The sequence below is a fragment of the Sceloporus occidentalis genome, unplaced genomic scaffold, assembly GCF_023333645.1.
Source record: "Sceloporus occidentalis isolate IW3139 unplaced genomic scaffold, rSceOcc1.0.p SCAF_14, whole genome shotgun sequence".
Taxonomy (NCBI): domain Eukaryota; kingdom Metazoa; phylum Chordata; class Lepidosauria; order Squamata; family Phrynosomatidae; genus Sceloporus; species Sceloporus occidentalis.
This window is the reverse complement of record NW_028316994.1, coordinates 9,593,927-9,615,249: the sequence shown is the minus strand read 5'-3', so window position 1 is coordinate 9,615,249 and position 21,323 is coordinate 9,593,927. Positions and strand designations below refer to the sequence as shown.

The 21,323-nt window shown below is 44.4% G+C and overlaps 1 protein-coding gene across 2 annotated transcripts in view; it reads right to left on the bottom strand.

Moving 5' to 3' along the window:
• TGFB1I1 (transforming growth factor beta 1 induced transcript 1) overlaps positions 1–21,047 on the bottom strand; it is a 28,232-nt gene extending 7,185 nt beyond the window's left edge. The window contains exons 1-5 of one of the 2 annotated variants that reach the window (XM_089480583.1): positions 20,951–21,047; positions 9,066–9,208; positions 6,390–6,469; positions 4,664–4,806; positions 1,040–1,136 (exon numbers count right to left, since the gene is read on the bottom strand). In XM_089480583.1, coding sequence (XP_089336709.1) covers positions 1,040–1,136; positions 4,664–4,806; positions 6,390–6,469; positions 9,066–9,208; positions 20,951–20,963 — 476 coding nt within the window. In that variant the 5' untranslated portion in view covers positions 20,964–21,047. Of the gene's footprint in view, positions 1–1,039; positions 1,137–4,663; positions 4,807–6,389; positions 6,470–8,283; positions 8,424–9,065; positions 9,209–20,950 lie in introns of those variants that run through there. The other variant, XM_089480584.1, reaches the window with a different exon arrangement.
• Positions 21,048–21,323: the final 276 nt, after the last annotated feature.

Sequence of the window (21,323 nt, the reverse complement as noted above, 5' to 3'; positions counted from 1 at the left end):
TACACCTGCCTCTGTTCCTCTTTAAAATGAAATGAAAGAGTTCTACTGTTACAGTGCATCAGAAAAAATATCACTTTTGCATTACAAAATGACTTTTTAGAAAAAATCAGCATGCAGAAAGTAGAAAATTTACTCTTCACACCAAAGGACTACCTAGTGCAGATCCAAGAAATTGCTACGAATAGCCTCCAAAAGAATGGAACAAGTAGATGGGGAAGCAGTAACACCCAGCAAAACCAGGAGTGATAATGCAAGAATGTAATGCTTCTTATGACTAATCTGGAAGGGACCTAAGACTAGATCCGACATGTTGGAAGCTATGTTTTGATGACATTTTCAGATTCTCACTAGAAAGGAAGAAACTTGTACACCACGAAAAGCACTAGAACGAAAACAGATACTTCTAAGAAAGGTTTCTTGTCTGGTCCCAAAATGCAGAGACACCAGGAGCATATGGCTTCACATGCAATCAGTCCCCCTCACTGTCTCAATGACCATCCACATAGGAGACTGTCATATGGGGGGAAATCAAGGGATTATAAAGTCATTTTCCTGGGAAAGTTGCATGATCATGGCAAATATTTTCACACATACCACAATCTGAGATGACTTTTCCCAGGAAGAAACAAGAATGCTCCAGCAACAAACTATTCACGGGGAAATCCCATGAATGCTTTGTTGCTGGAGCATTCCTGGTTCTGCCTGGGAGAAGTTCTCTTAGATCGCGACATAGTCTGAAAATCTTCGCTGCAATCACACAACTTTCCCAGGAAAATGCCTTGGTAATCCCCTGATTTTCCCCATGTGATAGTCTCCTTACAAGATAAAGAATTGCCAACCATAGAATCTATAGATCCAGATTCTTATACAAATGGTATTGAGAAAATGGAGAGCAATCAAACTGCATAGCATGAAGATTAATAGGATGGAAACAGTCATTTGTAAGGTTTTCTCTGCATCCAAAATGCAGTTTGCCCCTGGAGCAAGTGACTTGGCTTGCAGTCAGTCTACCTCACTGTCCTAGTGACCATACACTTACCGAGATAGAGAACTGCCATCTATAGAATCTTCTGGCCTATCTTTGCCCTTGTCGCCACTCGGGGTTTTGCTGGATGGGAACTGAGACATTATTTCATCTGGAAGGAAAAGAAGTGAAGGTGAGAGATAACAGAATGTTAATTCGTTGTCATTTCAAATCCTTGGCATCAGAGGGCAGCACTGTTGTGATTTTAAGAGCAAGAAAGGCACTTGAAAGCAGTGCTTTACTCCCAGGCTGCATGCACACTGCAGAAATAATCCGGCTTGACACCACTTTAACTGCCATGGCTCAATGCTAACGCATTCTGGGATGTGTAGTTTGTTGCAGCACCAGAGCAGAGCAGTGTGGATGCAGCCTCAGAGCTACTTACAGTACTAAGAGGGCTCAGCTATGGAACATGTGAACCAGCCTGGAGTAGTGGTTTGAGTATTGGACTATGATTCTGGAGACTAGGGTTTAATGCCCCGCTCAGCCATGAAACCCATTAGGTGACCTTGTCTAAGTCACATGCTCTCAGCCTCAGGGAAGGCAATGGCAAGCCTCCTCTGAACAAATCTTGCCAAGAAAAATCTCATGATAGGGTTGCCATAAGTCGGAAACGGCTTGAAGGCACACAACGGTGCCTCTGAATATGCACAGAGTTATCTTCCTATCACTACTGTATAAGAAAAAAGCATATTTAGGATGGATACGGAATTTCTCTTTCCACTGTCTTTAAAAATTCCTAGGTGCGGTCAGTAAATGCATTTTTGAAGCCACCCCTTCTTGCCGCTCCTGGTGTAGACAACAAGACTTGGTTTAGCCTTGCCACATGCAGCCAGAAAGGCACATGGCCAGCTTAAAATAATTTCTTCCCTGACATGATGAATAAGATAATGCCCCTTCTTCCATTCTATGAGGAGCAGCTGAATGAATTGCCACCTTTAGTACTGGCAATGGAATAACATCATACCCTTCAGCATTTCATAGATGAAAACTGAAACATGTGAGGCCAAGTAACAGCAGAGTATAGTCAAGATGACAAAAGCTACTAATGAAGAAGAACACAGAAGCTAGGAGAGAATGCAGCAGTTTGCTTTTGCCTCAGTCTGCATAGAAGGGCAAGATCCTGCCCCTGCTTCTGCTCTCCCCATCTACTGAGTTACAAACTAGTTTGGCACTTTGAACTCAGTTTGCCGCAGCTGAAGTAAACTGGGAAGAGGAGAGAGAAGCTGTGACTTTTAAAAGGCAGCTGAAAAAGTGAGATGACATAACTAGAGTCTGGAAAAATTATTTGTTTGGACTACAGCTCCCAGAACCACAATCCACCATCCACCATGCTGACTAGGGGATTCTGGGAGCTGTAGTTTAAAAAGTAAACTTTTAAAGTCAGGTTGTATCATTTTGGTCACCCAGATACCGCAAGTATCTTTCCTTGGGTCTAATAATAACAAAAGGACCACATGCTACCCATTTTATAATACTCCAAATCAATGGCCTAATGGTAGGGCTGCCCCCCCCCCCTTGAGGAAACCAACCAGTTTATAGAAAACACCCCTCAATTTATTGTGTTCCCTGTACTCTGTGCTATAGGTCTATCCTCTGTTTGGAAACAGCAGCTTTGCATGCTCCCATGGGCCTTTGCTATTTCCTGCAATAGAGCATGTTGTCATAAATGGCATTTCTTTACTGGTCCTTCATTTCTAAAATTAGACATTCTTTGCTCAAGCCTGCTTGGAAGTTGCGTCCGATGACTTGCATGAGGTTGCCAGCCCACAACCTGGAAAACCTGCTTCTCCTCTTAAGAGGTTTGAATGGGAAAGGTGTAGCTGATGTGCTTCCACATCCATTCTTCTACTGTCCCCTCTGCGTGCAGACAGGGCTAGACCTGCCATAAGCCATTGGGGGGCAAGTAGCCTAGGCAGCACATGCTGGAAGACAGGACTGACAACCCCTTGGCTTCTCCTCCTGAATATGGAGGCCATTCCCTTCTGCTCGAGGTCAGAGGTGTGCATGTCATGCGACCTGTTTGGCTACATTAATCTGGTTTGCTGCTTTCAGATTTGGTAGAAGATGCTGCATACTCTCCATCTGTCCCAATTAGGCAGTTTCTCTCTCATCTGAAGGACCACAAGGGGTCCACCACTGATAGAATAAGGAAGGTACAATCTACAATTCTGTCTCTGGTGCCAAAATAGTTCTGGGCAGTCCAGGGCAAAGGTACTAAGAGTATCTCAGGCAAGTAAGAAAGAAAGATATGCAAAATCAAAGGAGTGGTGCCACAAATACCAAGCAGGAAGCAAGATCCTCAAAGCTATTTTTTAGTCCCAACTGATAAGCAGCCAGCCTCAGGATGACCTCTACAATCTCCAAGGCCCAGAACATGCAATTGAATGGTTTAAATCAGCAGTGGACCCCTTCTGGCCCTTCAGAGATTGGTGAACTGCAACTCCCATCAATCCCTGCAACCATGGCCAGTGGTGAGTAATGGCGGAATCTGCAGGAACATCTACAGGAACACAAGTTGCCAGAAAACTCTAAAAACTATGAACGAAGACAAACATTGCCTATGGTTCCCAAACATTTGAAACTGAAATGAAACCACTGCGAGCAATATTGTGGTACAAGTTATTGTTGCTGCTGAACCACCTTTTCCCCAAGACTGAAACTCAAGGCAGACTACAAATATAAATGATTACAATATACAGTTGGCCCTCCACATTTGTGCTTTGACTTTTGCAGATTTGATTATTTGTGGTTCTCCAGCGTAATTCTGCCAGAAGTTGACCATAGAGTTGTGCTGGAGAACCTAGAAATTCCTAGAGAAAACACTTCTCTAGGCATTTGTGGGTCCTCTAAGAGTGATTCTATGATTAACTTCTGGCAGATGGTGATCACAGAGTTGCACTGGAGGATCTGGAGATTCCTAGAGAAGTGTTCTTTGAGGTAAAACGAATAGTGTTTTTTTTAATTTGCAGTTATTCCATGTTCACAGGAGTCCTTCATGCTTAACACCAGCGAATGTGGAGGGACCACTGTAGTTAAAAACATAATAAAAATCAAAATTAAAATAGATTCAAATATGGGGAAGCAGTTTCCAGGAAGGTTGAAAAACACAAAAACAGCTTCACTGATGGATCACAGCAAACCATTCCTCACCTCCCTCCAAGAAAATCCCACATGGTGAAAGCAACAAGCCATCCCTTGTACATTCCTGGCATGGGACACTCGAGTGATACATTGAGTGTAGCCACCTGAAAAAAGGAGACAGGATGCCTGTAGCATGAAAAATTGTGTGGAAGACAAATTTCAGCCACTGTAGCCAGGTGTGTGTGACGTCTCATCCACAGTGTCACCACGAGTTGGGGCCGAGTTGATGGTAGTTAACAACAACTACAGTTTCTCATGCAAGCTACACCAGATGAAATTCCCACTTCTGCACAACTGTTAGAAGTACAAGGGTTCTGTCCTCTTTTTCACGTAATGAATTTTGGTATCTCTCTTTGTGAAAGTCAACTCCCAATGAGCACCATTTACATCTGCATTGAGTCCCAGCTTGGAGGTGGAGGAGAAGGCAGGGTATAAATAAACCAACACAATACAATACGCTCTCCCTTCCCCAGTGCCCTGCCACTTTCCCTGTACCTGTGATGTTGAACTGGGTCGCGTTGAGTTCTTGAAGGAGCCGGTCCAATTCACAAAGCCCAGCTCCAAGCACCCCGCTGGAGGAGGAGAAAGGTGGAGGCCCACCTTCCTTGGGCTTGGGTGAACGTGGCTTGCAGACAGTGCTGGGAGATGCAAGTGAGAGAGAAAGATGAGGTCATAAGAGGGATGTGTAGAGAAGCCATGCTGAACTTAGCACACGGAGTGAGAGCATAGTACTCTTGCCACACCCCAAGGAGATGGATGCGGCACCAGTCAGCTCCACAGAGGATGAGAAAAGGGGCTGCAAACAGGCAGCAGAGGGGTGGTAGCTATTTATAGGATCCCTCGGCTTAATGGAAGTTTTGGAACGAGGCCAGTGGAGCTGGGCACAGCTCCCAGAGAGGCCAAACGCCTTCGTAATCGTCTTTCTTGCCCCTGCTCCTTCTCTCCATCCTTCTGACATTTGTGTCCCTCCCAAACAAAAGTTAAAAGGTGTGGCTCCCTCCAGGTCATGCCTAGTTCAAAGTGTCTGTGTTTTCAGTATTTGCCTATGGCTGAATCTGCATGGCAGGAATAATCCGGTCTGACACCACTTTAACTGCCCCCACACAATGCTATGGAATTCCAGGAAGTTTAGTTTGTTATGGCACCAGAGCTCTCTGGCAGAGAAGGCTAAATGTTCCACAAAACAACAATTCCAAGAATTCCATAGCATGGAGTCATGGCAGTAAAAGTAGTGTCAAACTGGATTATTTCTGCAGTACGGATGCAGCCCAAGAGGAGACATCTTCAAGGCCCCCTATTCTCAATTTCAGGCCTATGCCCTCCTTGATTGAGTCAATCCATCTGGCATGTTGTCTTCCTCTCTTTCTACTACCCTCTTTCCTAAAATTATTGTCTTTTCTAATTAATCATGCCTTCTCGTGATGTGGCCAAAGTATGACAGCCTTAATTTGATAATCTTGGCTTCAAAGGACATTTCAGGCTTGATCTGTTCTAGGATCCATTTGTTTGTCTTCTTGGCCATCCATGGTATTCTCAGCACTCTTTTCCAGCCTCAACTTACACACACATACCTTTGGCGGTTTACAGACCATCCTTTTGGGGTGGCCTGTACCTTCCCCTTTCCCTGCCGGATTGGGGCCTCAGCTGCCACAGCGGCAGCCTCTGAGGCCCCGATCTGCCACTTTCCAGACTGCAGGGAAGCAGCAAAAAGCCGCTTCCCCGCAGCCTGGAAAAGGGTGTCCTTGGGGCTTCATGCCCCAAGGACACCCAACGGCAGTGGGGACAAAAAGAAAGGGGCCGCTTGGCCCTTTTCTGCTTTGCGTCGCTGGCGCAACCATCTAAAGGCTGCGCCCAGCGATGCAAAGCTGGAAGGAGCTCCTTTTCGGAGCTCCTTCCGGCACCATGGAAAGGGCGCCCTAGACACCCTCGTGTGGCGCCAGCATGTCACTTCCGCGCCACTCTGTTTGGAGGCGGCACGGTCGTGACGTCCCAATGGCGGCGCCCATGTAGAATGGGCGCCACCATTTTGTACATGCTCAGCATGTACTAGGGTTAGGGCGTCCGGAAGGGACGCCCTTTCGTAACCCTAGTATGTGCCGAGCACGTACTTTTTGGCGGTCTAGAAACCACCATAGTTACATCCCTGCTCACAAAAGAACACTTGCTGCATAACATATATATTATAACCACCCACCCACACATACCAATGCCCCTCCTTTACCTGTACAGGTGTTCTTTGTCACTTCCACCCTGTAGGGTAGATACTGGAAGAGAGTCAACAGGCATAGTGGTCGTTCCAACCTGAGACAAAAGAAATGGGAGGTATAGATCTGAATAGACTAGAAAGCTGGGCCAAAGCTAACAAAATGAAGTTCAACACGGAGAAATGTAAGGTACTGCACTTAGGGCAGAAAAATGAAATGCACAGATATAGGATGGGGGACACCTGGCTGAATGAAACTACATGTGAAAGGGATCTGGGAGTCCAAGTGGACCACAAGTTGAACATGAGTCAACAGTGCGATGCGGCAGCTAAAAAGGCCAATGCAATTTTAGGCTGCATCATTAAAAGTATAGTGTCTAGATCAAGAGAATAGTGCCACTGTATTCTGCTTTGGTCAGGCCCCACCTGGAATATTGTGTCCAGTTCTGGGCACCACAATTCAAACAGGACATTGAGAAACTGGAGCGTGTCCAAAGGAGGGCGACTAAAATGGTGAAAGGTCTGGAAACCTTGCCCTATGAGGAACGACTTAGGGAGCTGGGGATGTTTAGCCTGAAGAAGAAAAGGTTAAGAGGTGATATGATAGCCCTGTTTAAATACTTGAAAGGATGCCATATTGAGGAGGGAGCAAGCTTGTTTTCTGCTGCTCCAGAGAACAGGATCCGGAACAATGGATGCAAGCTACAAGAAAAGAGATTCCACCTCAACATTAGGAAGAACTTCCTGACAGTAAGGGCTGTTTGACAGTGGAACACACTCCCTCAGAGTGTAGTGGAGTCTCCTTCCTTGGAGGTCTTTAAGCAGAGGCTAGATGGCCATCTATTGGGGATGCTTTGATCTGGATTTCCTGCATGGCAGGGGGTTGGACTGGATGGCCCGTGTGATCTCTTCCAACTCTATGATTCTATGATTCTATAGGTAAAACAGTATATATCACACTGTACTGGAGAAACAGGTATTTGCTGGAACATTCATGGTCTAAGCAACAAACACACACATGAACTGTGAACAACCTAGAATAGCAGACGCTCTACAAATACACCTTTTTTGTTGAGTATTGGAAGCACTGTGGAAAAGAGGACTGCTACATCTGGTGTGAAAGTTCATCCCAGGCTACTGCCACACTGCAGAATTAATATAGTTTGACACCACTTTAACTGTCATGGCCCCATCCTATGGAATCCTAGGAGTTGTGTTTGTTGTGGCACCAGAGCTCACTGACAGAAAAGGAAAATATCTCACAAAACTACAAGTCCCAGAATTCCATAGCATTGTGCCATAACAGTCAAATTAGGGTCATTCTGCATTAATTCTGCAGTGTGGATGCAACTCCACATTTCCCTCATGTAAAGATCAGCACGTTTACCTCTTGTTAAAAGAAAACTGAAAAAATTATTTGATCCAAGTCAAATGAAGTATGTGTATGTACCATGGGAAGTGAAACCACTTTCAACTTCTCAGGTTGAAAGGACAGTGCTGTTTTTAGTGTGACTATGTGAATAATCTCACTCATGCAGTACGGGTTTGTTGTTCACCCAATGGAATCACGTCTCTGTGCATCTCTGCTAATTGTGTTGCTCACACATGCCAAGACTCGAATAAAGATGGAGTCGAAGACATGGATGTATCTGAAACATGTTCAAGTCATGCAGAGTTTCATCCCGGTTTATCCCAGGTCAGTTCATTTCAATTATTCACACAACCGAGAATGCAAATCTTTTAGAAAAACTAGGGGAGAAAACTGAGATCGATCATTCTGGGTTAAGTGAGGGTTTTGGCAGCTGCACCCAAAACTTAATCGGATGCATTCGAAATGCATGCAAACAACAAAGATTCAACACAAATTATTTTTTTAAAAAAATTGATTTCCTTTCATTAAGGCACAACATACATTTAATAAATGTACATCCAGGGTTGTTTTTTTTTTTAAATGAAAAGGGAAACAGCCCATTTGAATTGACAGGGAGGGCAGGAAAGTGATGTCAGAATAGTTTGTCTGATCCACTGGTCCTTATGTCTGTGAAATGAGTTCTGAAAACAAAGGAAAGCCAGCCTGAGTCAAGGAAAACACACAGAGAGAATCAAGATTTGCATGTGTATGTGTAGATACCTTCAAAGAGACAGCAACTGTGGCTCCCTATCCTTTTATAGATACCTTTTATCTATCCTTAACCTCACAGGATGATTTAAGAAACAGAAATCCTTGTGTAAGAGTCTCTGACATGAAAGATAAGCCCCTTTAACCTACATTTAGTATCATAGTGCACCACAATGTTCTACTAAATTGGGATTAACTCGTATCATACTGAGATTACAGTTATCACTTTCCCCCACAAATCAAGGCTGAGTTTCCTCAACAGATGACAAACTTATAGAAATGAAGAGGCCACTTTTTGTCATTTAATCTTCACACCTAGAAAAGTTTAACCTGTCAATCGCTGCCTGTTATTCGATCATTATATGGACAGAGGCTCTGCCTTCAAAGGCACAACCATCTTTGTTCCCAAACCAGTGATGACATCTGTCAACTTTTCCCTTTGTTCCTACAATCCCTTTCACCACCGTTTTAACATGCCATGTCTGGTGCTCTTACTAGAGGGAGGAAGCCACTCACTGAGAAATCCAATTCTCTCAAAGGTTGTCTCTCAACAGCAACACCATCCCAGTGCTTACCTGCTGCTGAGGGTTGTAAGGTGGAGGAGCTGGCTTGGATTCTGGGTTCTTGTCTTGGTTCAAGGCTCCACCAGAATCTGTCAGAAGAACTGGCCGTTTGGAGATATGGGAGGTCGTCGTCTCCAGATCGGCCAGGAGAGCATCTGGTATGGAAAGAAGTAAGAAAACATGACTGGAGGGTTTCACAGAAAACACTGAGGAAATAGCTAGGGAGAATATAACACATCTAATATGCTCTATTACAACAACATCCCAAAGGAATTAAAACAAGACTCCATAATAGGGAAAATTAGCCATAATATAATGTAAATAACCACAATGTAGTGATACTAGCAAACACATAATGCAAAATGCCATGGAAAACTGTATATTCAAATAGTTATATGGATGGAGTAAAGCAAACTATAGACATACAGTATAAGTCAGCAACACTGAAAACCAGGAAGACCTTAATCACTACTGTGAACAGTACAGTGCGCCCGCGCCATACGCGGGTGCGCCATACGCGGCCTTGAGCATATGCGCTCAAGCCGCGGCACGCGCGTGGGGCGGAAGGGGCAGCGTGTCCCATTCAATTGAATGGGCGCGTGCAACCGTTGCGCCCCGCGCGCACCTGCGCCGCCACGCACGAGCCCCATTGTTTCCAATGAGGCTCGAGCATAGGCGGAATTCGCCTTACGTGGAGGGATCCGGAACGGATCCCCTGTGTAAGGCGAGGACGCACTGTACATCCTGGAGATGAGTAAATGTCCCTGTAGCAGAATATGCACCGAGGTCAAAATCCTTCAACAAATAAGTCCACTGGAAAGAAGTAGGACAGGTGAAGTAGAAGGCTTTCATGGCCGGCATCCATCGTTTTTTGTGGGGTTTTCGGGCTATGTGGCCATGTTCTAGAAGATTTTCTTCCTGATGTTTCGCCAGCATCTGTGGCTGGCATCTTCAGAGGATGCTTGCCTGGAAAAAAGTGGGTGTGTGTATACACACACACACACACACACACACACACACTGTGTGAGCCTGGAAATGCAGGAGTGATTTACATGTGTATTGTTCTGTGCTGATGGCTGTCCTCAGGCTGGGAGGCTAATGCAAAAGAGGGTTAGTGTCTGCTAACTGAAATTATCCGGATGTTTACAGGGAAGCCATTGAAATACATAAACATCTGGATAATTTCAACCGGAAAGAAGAAACCCTTAAAGTGAACAAAATTTGGCTACCAGTCCTGAGGAATAGCAAAATAAGGATTCAGCAAATGCAAATAGGAAACCACCCAGAGTCAGGGGCTTTTCCAGCAGATAATGATCACCAATTAGCAGACACTAATCCTCTTTTGCATTAGCCTCCCAGCCTGAGGACAGCCATCAGCACAGAACAATACGCATGCAAATCACTCCTGCATTCCCAGGCTCACACAGTATATATATACCCACCTTTTTCCAGGCAAGCATTCTCTGAAGATGCCAGCCACAGATGCTGGCAAAATGTCAGGAAGAAAATCTTCTAGAACATGGCCACATAGCCTGAAAAACCCACAAAAAACAAAGTAGGACAGGCATAGAATGGGATTAATGGTGGGAGATTGTAAGAAGGGGGTCAGGTGTGAAAAACATTGCCACCACAACATTTTACAGATAAAAACCAGGACACATGTGGCCAAGCTACAGTGTTCAAGATAGTAAAAGTTATTAAAGAGGAAGGCCACACAAGCCTGCAGCAGTTTGCTTTTGTCAAAATGCTGGAGGGGGAGCAGGATCCCACACACATCTCTCCTCTTCCTTCTGCTGAGTTAATTGCAAACTACCTTTGCACCTTGAAGGACTCAGTTTGCAGCAATTGAAATATGCTAGAGGACAAAGGGGGGCATTAGAAGGTGAAGAGAGAAACTGGGACTTTTAAAAATCAGCTGAAAAAGTGGGACAACAGCAGATTGACTGGGGCAGTGCCTGTCAAATGGGGAACAATAGGAAGGTATGCCTATATTTCTATTCACACAGACTGATATTCTGTGCATGATATACACCAGTAGGAATGAGCTGAATACATAGTCTGTTCAGCACCTTTTTGTTACGTTTCCCAGGTAAACAAACAAGGCATCTATTAAAAGAATGTTAAATTATGCTGTGTTTTCAGTATAAAATAATTCAACATGTTTTTAAGATGATAAATTAAAAGCTAGGTATCAGCTTGGTTTGGGGCCATCCTGGGACAGTTGGAAGGTATGGTAACAATACAGAACTTTCAAAAAATTGTAATGAATAATTAAATACACTGCTTTTAAATAATAACTTTCCAAGCTCTAACTCCAGGTTCAGATGACATGTTAAGCTATCCTGACCTCAGAATTAACTCTGCACAGCTATACACGTGTGCTAGTTATCTGCCTTTCTCAGCCACTGCCTGCAGAAAGAGAGATTTACTTAAACTTTCCATTCCTCCCGCAGGCAAACATGCATTCCCTTCCACACAATCCCTCTTTTGTACAATCCCTCTTTTCCCACCCAGACTGACTTCTACAGAGGGCTTTTTGAGTTCCCCAAATCCAACAGTTCTGTAAGCATCAGATCATAGCAGGCATTTAGGACAACCAATCTGTTAATCATTCTAGCCTCAGCCAGTTTATCCCAAGATGCCAGGAAAGGGGTTGTATGTTTAAGAAGAAGAAAAAGAAGAAGAAGATACTAGCACAATTCCCATGTGTTCTCAAAGCCAGCTACTGGCTACAGCAGTAAAATATTAAAGATATTGAGACAGTACTCCTAATGTTTAAAAGAGACTAAAATTAGCATTGCCCCACCCGATATGCTCCAGATGTGTTAAACATCCCTATCCAGCAAAATGATTGAGAGCACAATTAAAACACATCTGGAGTGTGTCAATTTCAACACGCCTGCCCCAAAATAGATACTTTCCAAGCTGTTCCTTTAAAAATAAACCCATTAATGTAATATTTCTGCAGGATATTCCTACCTGATTTTTTAAGTTTCCTAGACAAACTGCACACTATACAATTTGGGAAACAATGCTTCCAAGTTCTTATGATGCTTCTTTTCTTTTTAAGTGTTGGGTACACGTTATTAAACCTTACAATAAACCTGTGAGGCTGGTTATACCCTCTAATGTTTCACAGACTGAAACTCTGACACATGTGGCCAAGTGACATTAGAATGTGGTCAAGATGGAACGGATATTAATAAGGAAGAGCATGCAATCCAGGAAAGGCTGCAGCCATTTGCTTTTGCCTGCATCTACTGGAAAGGGCAAAGATCCCTACTTTCCTCCCTGCTAAATTTAAAACAGTACAAACTACTTTTGCATTTTGAACTCAGTTTGCAGCAACTGAAGTATGTTGAAGACAAAAGGGGAAAGTGGGAGAAGGAGAGAAAAACTGGGACATTTTAAAAGCAGCTGAAAAAGTGGAATGTCAGACTATCCCTGCCAAATTGGAACTGTTGGGAGCGTATGGTTCAGCAAATATTATATACATCTTGCAGAAGAAAGTGGTGGAAAGGAAAAGCCCATGAATAGTGTCTTGCTATATGAAGCACTGTAGCACCATACATTAAGCTCTGGCTATTACAAGAAGCCGCCTTGGGTCCCATTTTGGGAGAAAGGCGGGATAAAAAAAAAGAATACCCATAACCCCTCGGTTAACCAATTTTTGCTGTGGAGGCATTAAATGAAGGTTGAGTGAGACCTAAATGGCCTACTGTCAAGTCCCAGTGGCATAGATATTATTGTTATGCCTTTGTGGTTGGTTGCTGAAGGACGGACAGCTCCCCTCGCAGAAAGACATAGTGCGGTCTGAGGCAAAGTTGGCTGGACTGACAGCAAAATAATAATAATAATAATAATAACAACATTTATTTGTATTCCGCTTTTTCACAAAGGAATCAAAGCGGATTCCAACAGTATAAATAAAACATCAAACAATTAAAAATTACAATTTAAAAACCCCAAAATCCCAACCCTCCCCCCCAGTCATAAAAACAGTGATCAACCCATAAAAAGAGATTAAATTTCAAAAATTTCAAACTGTCCAATAGGAATACACTGAAATTTTGGGCAGATTAGTGCAAGAAATGAGTCTTCCTCTAGAGGAGGGAGGGATGGGGGCGATAGTATCAGTCAATTTTGGTATCGGTATCAATAGAGGTATCAACAGAGGGGGGAGGCAAGTCTAATGGATCTAATGGATCTAACCTAGTCTGGAAAGGCCTTATTTCAGAACTGGGGATGGGACTGTGCCCTGTGCCACCATACCTGAAGGGTAGTTTATGAGCTGCCAGGGAAGTTTGTGTGGCATTCCTGCACACTAGAAACACTGCCACTGTTGTTCTCTAGCATCTGCGGCCTGAGATGCCTCCCTCACTCTGACTCACAAAAGGGCCAGTCCTACTCAAGAGGACTGTTGTATTCTGTCCTGGGATGGCCACTTGTTGCCTTCTTGTTTGTGATATTCAGTCTAGCTAGAATAGGGCTTCTGGGAGTCCAAAACACCTGGAAAACCAAAGTTTGGGAATCACTAGTCTAGCATTTTGAGAAAGTCTTGGCCATTAAATCTACCTTGGGCAACTTACACACTCTCATCCTTGGAAGAAAGCAATTGCAAACCTCCTCTGAACAAATCTTGCCAAGAAAAGCCCGTCATAGGTTTGTCTTAGAGTTGCCATAAGTCGGAAACAACTTGAAGGCACACAATAATAACAACAACAGCAAAGCAACAGAGATACATAACAACAATTCTTACACAAATCCACAGAACTAGTGACCTTTCAAGAATTCATGGTATGGTTATTAGACCCATAGTTACTACAACATATACTGGGCTTTTGGCATCTGCTGGGGTTTGGTTCCAGGACACCCTATGGATACCAAAATCTATGGATGTTCAAGTCCCATTAAATGCTCTCTCTCTCTCTCTCTCTCAATGGATAGTTAAATGATGTCCCTTATATAAAATGACAACTCAAGGTTTGTTTTTTTGGAATTTTTATATTTTTAAAATATTTTCAAGCTATGGAACCCATGATAAAAATTGTGTGGATGCTTGAATCCATGGATAAAAGATCTGTGGATAGAGAGGGCCAACCATATTATATTTGACAAAGACCTTTGCATTGTAGGAATATGGAAGCCCAAAAGGCCACAGTGGATAAAAAAACAACATTTGTCATCACACACCCAGTGATACACAGCTCAGGTTAATACCACCACCACCCCCGCCAAATATCCACGGCAGCCTTTTGCCATCCTATTTTTCAATTTCATTTGATTTAGCTTGTAAGTTCTATCTAAGGCAAGGAATGTGCCACTTCCAAGTCTGTGCAGACTCTACCAAACACTCTGTGGATGCTACAGAATAAACATTAGCAGCAGCTTAACCTAAAACAACAAATTAGTACATGTTAATATTGAAAGCTTTGTAAAACTACTTTTTTGGACCCCAGCTACATGGCCAAAGGAGAAACAGATTCTGGAAGCTGTAGCCCAAAAATGTAACTTTTCCTTGCTCTGGACACCAGGCCAGAACAAAATGCATTGCTGTGGGCCAAATTGTTTTTTAAAAAACCCAAAACATTTCTCTTTTGAAATAAAGTTCACATATGCAGCCCAAATGCATTTCAGACACAAAACCCACACACTCCCCCACAGATCCTTTACAGCATTTTGGTTATTTGGCATTAGTGTCAGCTCCCTAAACTGAGACTGATTTCCATAGATCCATTCTAATCTAGGCCTGTGTGGATTCCCAATTCCAGATAGCTAGCATTCTGTTTCAACCACACAGTCACAATTATAATAAATCCCTCCCAAAGAGACACTCTCACATTTTTGGGACTGTTCAATAGTCAAAGAAAAGCAGCTTTGTAGAAGACCAGATTGACTTGGCTCTTAATGCTAAATAAACCTCAATAATTCATTGATGCCTGATCCAGTAGATTTCTAGTCCTTTTTCGCATCTACAGTTGATCTCCACTCTGCACATCAAATATTTCAGCCTCACATCCACAGTTTTCTTTCCATGCCTATTTGAATTCAGACACACAAATCCTTTCCAAACCCATCAAAAATTTTCTAGGGATAAGAGTCCTTTGATCCGCTCTGCAATTGAGAGGATCATCTGTTAGGATCTAGTATTGCCTTCACCTCCTTCCTCATCCAGTAATCTCCCTCATTTGAACAGAAGCATTCTCATCGTACACCAGTGATTCCCAAACTTTGGTCCTCCAGATGTTTTGAATTTTAGCTTCCAGAATTCCTGACTGTTGGGGAAGCTGGCTTTTTGGAATTGAAGTCCAAAACATCTGGAGGGCCAAAGTATGGGAACCACTGTCGTACACACATCCATCACCACTTTGTTGTTTGCTATTGTGTGCCTTCAAGTAGTTTCCCACTTATGGGGACCCTATGGTAGGATTTCTTGGCAAGATTTGTTCAGATAAGGTTTGCCATTGCCTTCACCTGAGGCTGAGAGCATGATATGACCTACTGCTCCCCAAACCCAGACCTTGTCACACAGTACTCTTGCACCCCTTGTCAAAACACCCCTTTCCTGTCCCTTTCTCCACCCTATTCATTTCCCCATTAAGGTTGTGTGGATAGACAGCTGGATTAATCCTCCCCTCCATAGGTCATCCTAGGCCAAAAGAAGAGGAGAGGGTGTCCAGAGAAGAGAAGAATTTGAAGACCCTAATGAGACAGATTGAATGTTTAACTGTTATTCCAGCTGCTTGCTGAGATGGATACACTTAGAAAAGGCAGAGGGAAGAATCAAAGGGATGGAGGAAGGAGAGGGTGGGGGAGCATTTCTCTCGCTCTTTCTTTTCTCTCCTTCCCTCCACCACTTTCTGGCTGATGTCACAGGGTAGAAATGTGTCTAAGGCTGAGAAGGAAACCACAGAGGGAGAGAGACAGGAATGTAACATACAAGAGGGGAGGATAAGAGACATGGAGATGGCGCAGGGATATGGGAGAGGGAAAGAGAGAGGTGACACCCAGCCTTATAACCTCCCTAAGAGCATGACACTTCAATGCCAATGGCCAAACTGGGGGATTGGGAACAAAGGGCACACAAGATCACCCAGCTTCATCCTAATCCTTCATTGATCCAGCAGGCACTTCAGTGCTTAGAGCTGAATATAAGAAACAAATGCACACCAAGGAGCGTGCGGCACGATCCCCCTCTTCCACGGTCCCTACTGATTACAATTAACATTTCATTTATTGCATTTTAGTTCTGCTGCCTTCTCTTGCTTGAGGCCAAAGTCTGCTCCCTCTGCACAATAATCTTGTAAACCACACTAGGATGAGAGACAATTACTAGCCCAAAGCCCCCCTTTAGGAATGACTGAAGCTGGCTTGATGGATTGGGCTCTATCTGGGTGAATTGTGTCTGCCCCCTACTTCCCAGCAGAATGGCACATAAAATCAGAACTGCATAACTTCCAGTGTTTCACAAATGAAAACTGAAATATGTGTAGTCAAGATGATAAAATATATTAATGAAGAACACACAAGCTAGGAGACGTTGCAGCAGTGCAGCAGTTTGCTTTTGCCAGAGCCTATTGGGAAGGGCAAGACTCCACACCTTCCTCTCTCCGCCTGAAGTTAAATGAGACCAAACTACTTTTGCAGCATCTGAAGTAAACTGAGGAGGAAATAGGAAGTGGAACATTTTAAAGGCAGCTGAAGAACTGGAATGACAGAGGATCAGTCAGAACTGTTGTAGTTGGAAGGTACATATCTTTGCAACCCAACGTCCTCATTTGAGACATCTCTGCTTTCCCAAGGCATGCTTATAACAGATAAAACACCACTTCCACCCACAAACATGCAAGAAAATAAAAGGCCTGAAAAGGGGAGAGGTTTCCACCTTCCTTTTCAGCACTCTTTTAAATTAATTAATTAATTAATATATTTCTACCCCACCAAATTGTAAGATATACACTCTAGGCAGCTCAATTTACAATAAAATCTGTTGAACAATGTAAAAAGTAGAACATTAAGACAATAAAACTTAAAGCAACACATAAAACAATCTAAATATTCTAAGTTAGTCCCCACCATCCCAATACAAACAAAATTTAAAGACTTGTCCTTGCCTTCCTGATCCTGGTGCACTCCAGAGACACTGCAATACAACTCCCATCACCTCCATCCGAAATGCTCCTATCCTACCTGGGGAGGATGGGAGTTATAGGCCAACACTCACTCAGCCCAACACATCTGGAGGACTTGGAATAGGTGGCAAACTTTAATCTGTGAAGGATACACCCTGTGATCAACTCCAGCTGTTACCAATTTTTTCTTGTAGTTGTTGTAATGTGCCTTCAAGACAAATCTTGAGTTATGGTGACCCTATCCTAGGATTTTCCAGGCAATATTTTTTTCAGGCTGAGAGAGAGACTGACTTGACCAGGGTTGCCCCAGTGGGTTTCAATGGCTGAGCAAGGATTTGAACCTGGAGTCCTAGTCCAGCACTCAAACCACTACACCACTCTTTTGCAGCACCTTTGAGACAAACTGAAAGAAAGAAATCGGTAGCATGAGGTATGGAGTCTATGAAAGGCATGGAGTCTATGAAAGCTCATGGTATCGACTTCTTTCTTTCATTTAGTCTCAAAGGTACTACAAGATCCCTTTGCACACTGGATTTTCCATCCCAACATCTATGCCTTTGAGCTCAGTTAAACAATTGAGCATGAAATACATGCCAGAAGCAGAGGTGTGGTGGAACAGTCATCTCTGTCCCATAAAAAGAAGGTGCCACATCTTGAACATAAACTCTTTGGGAACCAACATTCCTAGGTATGATATACAGCTGGCCCTCCACATTTGGGGCTTTGACTTTTGTGGATCTGATTATTTGCCATTTTGATTAAGTGTTCTCTCTAGGAATCACTAGATCCATCTAGCACCACCAGAAGCTGACCATAGAATTCTGCTGGAGAACCTAAAAGTTCCTAAAGAAACCATTTCTCTAGGCATCTGTAGGTCATCCAGCATGATTCTGTGATCAACCTCTGGCAGATGATGACCACAGAGTTGCACTGGAGGACTTGGAGATTCCTAGAGAGTTGTTCTTTGAAGTAAAACGAACAGTGTTTTCTAATTTTCAGTTTTTCCACATTCACAGGGGGTCCTTCACCCCCTAAGCCCAGTGAATGTGGAGGGACCACTGGATTAGCTTTTCTCTAGGGTGGGCTGGAGGGGAGACTGGGAAAGAAGATGGCCAATATGGAGCAGGGCTGTTGTTGTTGTTATTGTTGTTGACAATCCTGGTTCTCTAAAGTGTATGGGGAGGGATTAGGTTAAAGAGAACTGGTGTTGGTTCATCCAGTTCCCACATTTGTCTTGGGGTTCATGTTCTCTGCAGAACTGAATGAGAGATTAATGGGATTAATAGAAAGTTGCCCCAAGTTCTTGCTTTCCTCTGTGCTTTGGAGTTGGCAAAAAGGGAGGGGCATAGGTACAGATGAACTAGGACCAGGGTGACCAGATGTCCTCCTTTTCCAGGACATGTCCACCATTTCAACCTTCTGTCCAGGAAGAATTCCAACATGTCCTCCATTCTGAGCAGGACTTAGAAGCCCATTGAGTAACACCAGGTTGGATGTTCCTTTTCAAGCAATGCATCTACTTGGCAGCCTGTCTTCACTGCAAATAGGGGGATAGGAAGGATCCTGCTGAAGTTCTTTTTTCCTAGGAGCAGCAACAAACAAGACTCGCACCCAGAGCCAGGGGCATGTTTGCTTCTCAGAAGGAAAAAGGACAGCCAATGTGTTGGGCAATGGGCTGCTTGAGGACACAATGCAAGTGCTGAAAGGGATTTTTTCACTATATTTCAGCATAATGGACAAACTAAAGAAATAATTTAAGTTATTTAAGTGTGCCACTTCTGTGCAAACCCAGCACTTAGCGCCCAGAGCTTGAGGATGCCACCACCATCTCCCTCCCTAGTTTTGGCTTGGGAACCTGGCACAAGGCTAGACTGGATATGTTAACATTTTCATTTGGAAAGTTTTGAAATGGTTTTAATATGTGAGCCGCCTTGGGTCCCTTTCTGGGAGAAAGGCGGCACAGAAATGCAATGCAATGCAATGCAGTGCAACGCAATGCAACACAATGCAATTTTCCTGCCTGTTTTGAGGCAGCTGGAGATGCGTGTCTGTAGGCAGCTGTGCCCCCTTGAGAGGCTCAAATAGGGGTCTGGGACAGGGGTCCAAGACTGCAAAGCCCCCTAAGTCTTCTCCTTCCTCTGCTTCAAGGCCTGAGAGAGCCACCACAGAGCCATGCCTCAAAACCACAGGAATACGCTGAGAAATACATTCCTTTTGGCTCCGGATGGGAAGGGCCAAGGAAATGAGTCTCTGGGTTCCTCCATTCCTCTCACGCCAGCAAAAAAGGACATAGCAAGGCCTGAGGAGAGAAGAAGAAGCAGGAAAGAAGGCCCAGGCCAAGGACCCCAGGGGCCAAGAAGGAAGGCGTAACGTATGAACGCCTTTCCATGTCTTGCTCCAGACTCTGCTTTTCTTTGCCCATTCCCCAAGAAAGTATCCAGAGGGAGAAAGAACAGAAAGTGGGGTGGATGAAAAGAAAGAGTCTGGAGCAAGACACGCAAAGGTGTTCACACGCTGCTTTCTTTTCTCCTTCCCCCCATTTGTTGCTTGTCTACCTACCCTTCCTGAGGCGTGTTTGAAAAGTAAAAGCTGCCCCAGAAGTGCTTTGCAAAGCCACTTTTCCTACTACACTCCAGCTGAGGGGGGTTTCCATTGTTTAAGTAGCCAAGCTGGGCTTTGGGTTCAGGTCTCTTGTGGAAAGGAAGAACGCGCTGGGGGACTTCGGGCAAAGAAGGAAGAGCTGAAGGAAGCTAATGCAGTATATATACCCACATATTATACACACAAACACACACACACACATATGCACACATATATAGATATATATGCACAAACATATACACACATATATACACATGTACAAACATACACACACACACATATATACACATGCACACACATTTATATACACACATATACAAAAACATATATGCACATACATACACACATATATACATTTATATATATGTATACACATACCCATATTTATATATATATACACACACAAATATATATATATATATATATATATATATATATATACTCACACACATATACAAACATACAGACACACACACACATTTATATATGATTCTAATATACACACACACACACACACATACATTACATACACAGTAATGTGTGGTCCGTGTGTGTGTGTCAGCCATGAAAATCTTGGGTGACCCTGGGCAAGTCACACTCTCTCAGCCTCAGAGGATGGCAATGGCAACCCCCCCCCCCCGAAGGAAACTTGCCAAGAAAACCCCATGAAAGGGTTTCGGCCTAAGGGCTTGAAGGCACCCCCCCCCAAAAAAAGAGCCAGGAGCCATATCTCCCTCCCTCCCTTCCTCCCAGGCTGGCCTAAAAGGAGTTTTCGAGCCCAGCGCCGGAACAGGGAGAAAGTAAGGCGTGGGCAAAAGAAAGGAAGAAAGAAAAAAGGAGGAGAAGAGCAGAAAGTCCTGCAGGGAAGAGGGCAGGATGAATGAAGGAGAGAATTGGAAAAGCAAAGGAAAAGAAGAGACAGAGAGGAAGGGGATGATGGTGTCTGCGGTGGAAAAGGAGGGATCCACTCGCTGAGGATCTGGAAAGAAGGGATCGAGAATGTCGACGAAAGAAACCGAAGCTTTGCCAAGGAAAGATCAAAGAGAGGAGGGGAGGAAAGGAGGGATGGGGAAGAAGGAGAAGAGGAGGAGGAGGAGGAGGAGGGTGTGGAGCACGGACTGAGCCGGGGAGCGCTGCCCGGGTCTTCTTCTCCTCCGTCCTTACCCAGATCGTCCATCCCGGGCTGGAGCAGCAGGGTCCCAACGCCCCGCCGGAGAAGGACCCAGGGCGCAGGGCTGGACCCAGGGCCTCCGCCCCGCTGACGCCGCCGCCGCCGCCGCCGCCGCCTGGCCTCGCCTTCCTGGCTCCTGCCGCCCTCCTCCTCCTCCTCCCGCGCTTCTCCTCCGCCGCCTCGAAGGGTGACCATTTAAGGCAAAGGGGATCCCAGCCTCCGCAGGAAGAAGGAGGATGCCCAGCCTGCAGCCCTGCTGCCTTGAGCACTGGCTTTTTGCCCCGAGGGGCAGCTGCGAAGGGAGGGTCTCTTTCCCTCGCCTCCTGCAAGACTCCCATAGACTTGGCTGGAGGAGAGCCCAAAGGC